The sequence below is a fragment of the Amphiura filiformis genome, chromosome 9 (genome assembly GCF_039555335.1).
Source record: "Amphiura filiformis chromosome 9, Afil_fr2py, whole genome shotgun sequence".
Classification (NCBI taxonomy): Eukaryota; Metazoa; Echinodermata; class Ophiuroidea; order Amphilepidida; family Amphiuridae; genus Amphiura; species Amphiura filiformis.
The window spans coordinates 61,230,844-61,239,094 of NC_092636.1; the positions used below are offsets into that span (position 1 = coordinate 61,230,844).

At 37.9% G+C, this 8,251-nt stretch overlaps 1 protein-coding gene across 5 annotated transcripts in view; it reads right to left on the reverse strand.

Moving 5' to 3' along the window:
- LOC140161270 (uncharacterized) overlaps positions 1–6,031 on the reverse strand; it is a 61,836-nt gene extending 55,805 nt beyond the window's left edge. For 2 of the 5 annotated variants that reach the window (XM_072184741.1, XM_072184739.1), the window contains exons 1-5: positions 5,885–6,031; positions 5,748–5,784; positions 4,352–4,434; positions 2,718–2,856; positions 1,279–1,395 (exon numbers count right to left, since the gene is read on the reverse strand). In XM_072184741.1, the coding sequence (XP_072040842.1) occupies positions 1,279–1,395; positions 2,718–2,856; positions 4,352–4,434; positions 5,748–5,784; positions 5,885–5,994 (486 nt within the window). In that variant the 5' untranslated portion in view covers positions 5,995–6,031. Of the gene's footprint in view, positions 1–1,278; positions 1,396–2,711; positions 2,857–4,351; positions 4,435–5,747; positions 5,785–5,884 lie in introns of all 5 variants that reach the window. The other 3 variants (XM_072184738.1, XM_072184737.1, XM_072184740.1) reach the window with 2 other exon arrangements.
- Positions 6,032–8,251: the final 2,220 nt, after the last annotated feature.

Below are 8,251 nucleotides of genomic sequence, written 5' to 3' on the forward strand. Positions count from 1 at the left end.
CCGCGAGGCAAATTTGGGTTGGAATTATACCCCCCTATGTTGTCTACAAAATATCAAAAAATTGGAGGGGTAATATTTTTTGCTTTTTTGCTAGGCTTTCACAAAGCAAGCATGCAGGTGAAAACATATGTATTTAATGCATGTACATTATAGGCCTATATACAATTGGCATAATTATAATAGTATCATGTGTACAATATACTGAGCCTACATACAAAATTACAGTTTTTCAACCACATGCTTGCTTTATGAAAGCCTAGCAAGAAAACAAAAATATTACCCTCCAATTTTTTGATATTATGTAGACAACATATGGAGGTGTAATTCCAACGCAAATTCACCTCGCCACACGTGGGCAACAAGGTCAAATTCAAGGTCAAAATACAAGAAAAAAGGTCATATTTTTTCGCTTCCTCCTACACACTAAATGATAGTAGATTTGGATTCTTTGAGAGATTAGCTAAAAAATGACACCAATTTCAGCTCAGTAGGACCTACAGTTACGGAGATATGGTCGCAACAATATTGATGGGCGCGCCATTTTTCGCCAAATCGCCAAAATGGGCGGGCATAGCGCTTAAAACCTGTGACGTCCGATTAAGCTAAAATTTGAAATTTGAGCTTTACAGCCAAAATCACCCTGTATACCAATTTTGAACAAATTTGAAGGGGGTGAGGTGTAAAATCATATTTTTTTTGGGTGATTTGAGAAATAATGACCCCATAGTGGTGCCCAGAACTGGTAATCACATGTATATTGTTTCACTCAAATCCTAAAGCTTTCATATTGAATTCTAAATTCTGAATTTCTCTCCTTTTTTCTCTCCTCTGGAATGCATCCTTCCCAATTTGGACAAATTGGGTTGAGACAGAGCCATACACAATAAAACATTCAAATAGATTCATAAATTATGACATTTAAACAGTTCTCAACTTAAACATCATAACATCCTATTTCAATTTGTCAACACAGTGTGGAAGTAAAATGTTACTTGAGGAATCGTAGTAATGTAGTGTAGGCTGAAGCAAAATTCTAGAAACTTTTTGCTCATTTTTAGGCATGCATATTAACACAACTCTACTTTTGCAAATCAGACAAATTGTTCCAACAACTTTGACTCATACTTTAAAAGCAAAATGTATCAAAATCAATGTGCAGCATATAATGTGAAATGCATTACATTAAAAACATCAAAGAATACAAGACCCAACTTGGCATACACCATGCATAGCGACAAATCAATGAACACAAGACTTGAAGCAGCTATACCACACTACCTTGAGTTTGCCCCCTCCTGACAATGGTTCCCTGGAGTAATCCTTCATCGGTTTGGATTTGGGAGGGAAGATCTCATCATCATCTTCTGGGTGGTAAGGGGATACCGTCGCAGCTTTCTGTCAAAGCAAAAAACGCAAGCCAACGCAAAAAAAAAGTGCAGTAACGATGTTTAGCAAGTGGGATGTTAGTATGTTTAAACACAACAGTGAGATGTGTTAGTGTTTGGGATTTGAAAGAAGGAAGAGTTCAAATACAATATTTGGGGATGGTCAACCTGAACGAAGAATTGCTCCAGGAAGTCTTACTTTTTTGTGGGTTCCCCCATTTTATCTGCAATTTTCAGTCCTCCAAGCTACAATTTTCTTGTTGTTTTGTTGCCAATGTATATTTTTGCAGTAGCAGAAAAACACTGGTAGCAAAATTGCTGCTGTTTTTATCAGTTTCTTTTTAATTGTAGCACATAATTTGCCCTCTTGTTGACGGGCTTATTTTACATAAACTCTGCAACTGAAGCATTTTTGAAAGTGACCAGGATTTCATTAATACTTTTATGGAGGCTATTACAGCTATTTTATTCAGTTAATTGCGTGTTTCTCATTTTACAGAAGCCGTTTTAGAACAGAAGGGGGGGTGGATCAACCCTCCCTCACCACCGTATTTTGTGAGCCCTGCTCATATCCACCACACAACAAAGTAATTCCAGTACTTGGTGCCACACACAGGCAATAAATACGCACATGTTGCAGCTAGCTTCAATGTAGTGGCGGTTGAAATGTAATTTAATTTGATGTACCAAAATGATCAGGTTTTGAGGAACAAAATATTCATTCTACCAATATTTGTGAAAAAATACGAGACAAAATGAACTGAGTGATGACAATGTAACAAATGTACTTGATGACAAGTGATTTGAGTGACTGCATAGGCCTACTGTATTTTATTGATTGGTGATTGAATGGGCCTATTGTTCACCACCATTACATGGGCTTGCCCAGTTGATTTTGTCTGGTTCTCTTTGGATTAAAATAAGTAAAATAAATTTACAAATCAATTCAATGTAAGGTAGTGAAAATCCTAGTACAGTGTACTGTCATTGGCACTAAAATTCCAAATTAAATGCTAAAATTGTCCATTTACTTGAGGCTCATAACATTAACTATAAATAAAATATCACATAAATAATGTTAAGACTATAACAGAAACAATGTATACTCTGAATCATATGGGAGAAATTTCAAATTGTGACTAATTTAATCTGGTCAACCAGAAAATCTCGATGAGGAGGTTACTTGATGATCAGATCCCATGCGACAAGTTAATCCTACAGGTGTAATCCAAAAGCAAGTTTTCCAGGTTGACTCGAATAAATTAATCACAATTTAACAAAACAAACTCAAAAACAAAAAATAACTAGGAGGGAGGGATGACTCACGCTCACTTTGTTCTTCTCTTTCTCCTCGGTGATGGCTTCCTCGATGGCGGTGATAGCCTTGTTAAACTTGACCCCTTTGTGGGCTTTAGACATGGCTTCCTTATGCTCTGCATAATGCTTCAAGTTATCCTCCTTCACCCAAGCACTGCAAAGAATAATAACCAACTATTTTTTACTTCAAGTTCTACTGTAAAGTTAATGAACCCTAGCACCAGTGATGCCAACGCCGCGCCTTAGGCGCACAATTGGGCTACTTGGCGATCACTTGCCGCTACTCAAAAAAGCATGCCGCTACTTGTCTAAAATTGGGCTACTTTTGCCAATCTCAGGCCGCGGCAGTAATTTGATGTATTTTCCTTTCAATTTAGCCGATTTATAAAGTTTTTGAGTCTCTGACAGCTCCAAATTGCAATTACAGTGGGTTTTGTGACCCTTTATTGATCGGTCAGTAATTTCCCAACAAGTACCGGAAGTTTTAAAGTCAAGTGCTTTTCCGCCCAATTGGGTGTTTTATGCGTTCTAAATTGGGTAAATCCGCCCAAATAATCCGTTATTAGGCGCTCTTTTGAAGCTTAAAAATTGGGCTACTTGAGAATCCTTTATCATGCCTGGCGAGTCAATGCGCGCGCCTTGACGCTGAAAAGTTTTGGCAACACTGCCTAGCACTATTGGGTTTGATTGGAGGTGCCCTGTGCTGTCTACCTCCACCTCGCTGAAGAGGGGCTATTTTGTAATATTAGGGTGGGTTAGAAATGTTTACGGTACCGTATTTCGTCAAATAGTTGCCCCCCTCAAATAAACGCCCCCACCACTTTTTTCAACCAAGATGTTTAAAAATGCTGATATTTCCATGCTATCTTGTGTAGGTCCATAATAGCGTCAATAATTGGCGAAAATCTGGATCAGAAACCCGGAAGTGAGCCAGAAGTCAGTGTTTCTAGTTCATAGTTAGTCATTTTAGCGCGTGTTTTTAGTTTACCTAATGATTTTAACGGAAATTATCATTCTAAAATTGACCTTGAATAAACGCCCCCCCCTGGGAAAATGTAACGCCCCCGGGGCGTTTATTTGACGAAATACGGTATATATATATGTGCATGCGGCTTGGGTGTGGCAAAGGGCAAAAGAGAGAAGGGTTTGTGTATGGCAGACATGTTGATGGGGACCGGGAAGCGTTGTGGGTCAGGGCAAGATTGCTATACCATGTTCACCCTGATGTGGCAGTGACGTCAGTGCGCATTTCATTAGGCACAGCTAGTGGATGCTTAAAGCGATGACTGTGACGTACGCACACGCCACATATATGCGGGCGGGAAACGGCTGCCTCAACACGTTGACGTCACTGCCACATCAGGGTACTTAGAAACATATTATAGTTGTCAGTTATGGCACGGATGGGCCACCATTGCCCACCACTGTAGGCCAAATGTCGCTTGACATGAATTATGTTACGTATACTTCCAATACCCCGCAAGTTCACAAATTTGATTGAGAATCATTGCAAAAATTGATTACCTGATTTTCGCTGAAATTGCATCTCTGCTTTCATCGTAAATTTTTTAATATCCAGGTAAACAACTTTTCTTAGAATTTACACAGCAGTAAATTCCTTACAACATGAACTACGGGTACAAACTTACTGATCTTCTGTGCCGTAAAAGTAAACAAAGAACTGCGACTTCTTTCCCTGTGGTTTCTTGACATGCTTCCATGGCTTGACAATCTGTGAGAAATTGAAATGATGCTGAATATGCAGGTTGAACAATGCAGGCTAAAAAAAACATGGCTAAATTTAATAATATTATTAATAAAAAAATAACTTGATATATAAATGATCAATAAATAATAAAAAATAAAATAACAAAACGATACAACACAAGCTTTCCAAACTCTTGATGGTGTAGTAGCAATATTTTGCCAGTAAAAACCAAGAGTGCCAGGTGAGGCATATTGATCAGGTTTTGAATTTGACCAGTTTCATTGAGAAAAAATTAGGCCTACATGTTTGTAATACACATATCTAGGCTGGGCTATCCAATCAACATTGAATACAGGCACGAGAGAGAGAAAAATGTAAAATTTTAAGGAAAAAATACAAACATGTTTCTCGTCTGGGTTTTCAAAGTGGCACCGAAAGCACCTGGATTTTAAGACTTTCAAATTTAAAGCCATTTGAAGGTCTATCAGTTTTCCAATAGTTTGAAACAAAATGTCAGCTAAAGGTATTTATTTGGTCTTACCTGGCCAATCAATGGCCATTAGCCATGTTAGCATACTGACGCGAGTAAAGTTCCACCCCCAATTTCTCAAAAAATTCCAGAAATTTAAAAAAATAAAAATAAATAAAAATAAAGAAGTTCAGATTTGGAGTGTGGACCTACCTCAAGGACGCCATAACAAAATACAAAAATTAATTTATGGATTTTAGTTTTTACATTTTATTAAATCAACAACTTATAAGGCTGTGATACAGATAAAAAGTTCTGATTTGTGAGTTCAAAATTAAACCCTGAATTTTTTTTTTGAGATTCCATTTCAAAATGTATTGCTTGACTCAGTCTCAGAGAAACATACATTTTTTCAATATGACAATAACTAGCCCTAAATCATGAATAAATAGCTCAATTAGTTTACAATTTGGCCAATTACAACTTTATAAGCACTCCTTGCCAATTGGTAAGTCAACCAAATTGACTTTCAAAATTCTGCTTTGAAAGTAAACAACAAAGCCAAAGGCCCGCCTCGACTTCCACCAGTCTCACACACAGTTATGGCCGACCTGCCAATAATTGAGTGCCATTGAAAAAGCGTGGGGACGCGGACCTCCGCACGAACATCGTGCAATATTGCCGAATTATGAACACATTTATCACTTCACTGTGGCGATCTCGATACTCTAATCTACTCGTGAAATACATAGAAACGATCCTTATATATCACAGAAAGTGTTTAGCGTACTATTTTTAATTGAAATTTAGTTTAAGTCGTGATAGGAAGTAAATTAAAAACACGGATTTCGTTCACATGTAAACTTACACGGCCAGGCCACGGTGCGAAGCTGCTCAATTTTGCCCTGGAAAAAAAAGAGAAGAACAGTGCGTCAGTTTTGAGCACAAATTTCACAAAATCTACATAGTTGATCACCTTAAATTTAACATGTTGAGTTAGCTTACCAAACAAGGTCTCCGAGTTTAAACGCCCCTTGGTCAGCATTTGCTTCAGATGCCGGATTTTCATCCGAATTCTTCATTTTGGTTGGTGTGGATTGCTTGTTCTCCGCCATTTTCAGAGCTCTGCGATGAAGTGATTAGCGCCCTCTGTTGACTTGGAGAGCAAACTGCGGAAATTGCATAGCGCCATCTCTTTGAGGGATCATCTACAAAACTCAAAACCAAAGTTTACGTTCCAGAAAAATAGTAGCCAAGGGTCTAGTCTACGTACATGTATGATCAAAGTTTAGTATGCATTTTCCATTTTGATTTTGTATTGAGAAAAGTGAACCTTAGTTATAGGTATCATTATAAGACATAAACAAAGTTATGATAAAAATACAATTATCATTAGTTACATTTTGCATAAAACAGTTATGCACTCAACCGTGTAGTACTGTGTAGAGACAATTCACTACTAATAGACGAAAATGTGTGCTCAGGTGTATCGAGGTGGAAACTGTGCATAGATGGTTTATAAGAGAATCGTTTTTGTATACAAACCTTATATGCTCCACTCCATACACCATGTTCTACCAAGGATCCCTGATTCCACTCCACTCCACTCTACTCTACTCCACTCTACTCCACTCTACTCCACTCTACTCCACTCTACTCCACTCTACTCCACTCTACTCCACTCTACTCCACTCTACTCTACTCTACTCTACTCTACTCTACTCTACTCTACTCTACTCTACTCTACTCTACTCTACTCTACTCTACTCTACTCCTCTACTCTACTATACTCTACTCTACTATAGACATACTCTACTCTACACTCTATCTACTCCGGGACTCTACTCTACTCTACTCTACTCTTACTCTATTTTTGTAGGCTTTAAAAGGGTCTACATCTACATTCATTCTTGACTTGTGGTTCATTTTTCAGTTGTGGTTCATTTTTCATTTTTCAGAAACTTTTGACACAACTTCACAACTTCAAAACGGAAATCTTTGTTTTAAACACCAGTAACCATCAACAATCTCAACCCCATACTGTGCACCAGCACTCTGCATGTGAGAAAGTTCGATATTTGCTCAACAGAGAGACAATTCACTGCTCTTAGACGAAAATGTGTGCTCAGGTGTATCGAGATGGAAACTGTGCATAGATGGTTTATAAGAGAATCGTTTTTGTATACAAACCTTTCCATATATGCTCCACTCCACCCTACTCCATTCTACCAATAGACTATGCCATAGTCGATTTTTGATAAATAAAAGCATGTTATTAATGTTAATCATGATGAAAGCATTCAGTTGAACTCGAAATTGTACTGACATTTATTACATCAAAATACTAGTATAAAATTGTTATGAAAAAGTTTATATAATTATATTAGTGACAGTAAAAGTAAAGTGTACGTATTATTATTGAACGCAACATATCACAATGTCATAATAATTGTATTGGCACTTCAATCAATACTGAACAATTCTGATTTTAGAATCTGCCAGTTTAGGGACCGTTCACAAACACTTGTAAGGGGGGGGCCTGATGCAAAAAACTTTTATCGCGAAAATTTTTCGGGGCCCCCCCTTTACAGACCTCGAACATTTCAGGGCCCCCCTTTTTGACATGAAAATTATCGCTCAACCCCATAGAAAAGCATATAAACTCAATTTTCCCAGAAAAAATTGTGGCCATTTTTTTTCAGGGCCCCCCTTAGAAGGGTCAAAATTTTTCAGCCCCCCCCCCCTTTTTGCATCAGGCCCCCCCTTACAAGTGTTTGTGAATGGTCCCTTATTAATCGCGAAATTCCAGGTTAAAAATCCACTTGGGAAGCTAACAAACAGAGGGAGTAGGGTGACTGAAAAGATCAGATGTGAAAATCTATCAACTGTGCACACATTAATTAAAATCAGAGTTTTAAGCTTAAATACAATATCCAGAGTAGTTAGGCCAAGTAAAAAATAAAACATGTTTCACGTCCGGGTTTTCGAAAAAAAGGAGGAAGAGGGGGCTTTTTATTTTCTATTTTTTATTGCAAAATTGGTGTAAATACCCATACTTAAAGCTATTTTAGCATCTTACTATAAATAGGGGAATGTTGTATGTATCTATGTATCTATCTATGTATGTATCGCTATAAAGGCTCCGTCAGTTTCGATCCAAATGTCGCCAAATTCATACGGGAGATCGAGGAATATACGGGGACGTGTTTAAACTTTATTTGGTTGAAAACGGTCAAGAATTGGCCTCAAAATCAGTGAAAATGTGGTCCGTTGCTATCCAAGGTAAACACAAAAACGAGTCAGTTACTAAGCTAGGCCTGCGCGTCGCACGGGCGTATCTAATGCCAAGCCGCTCGCGTAGCGCAGCGATAC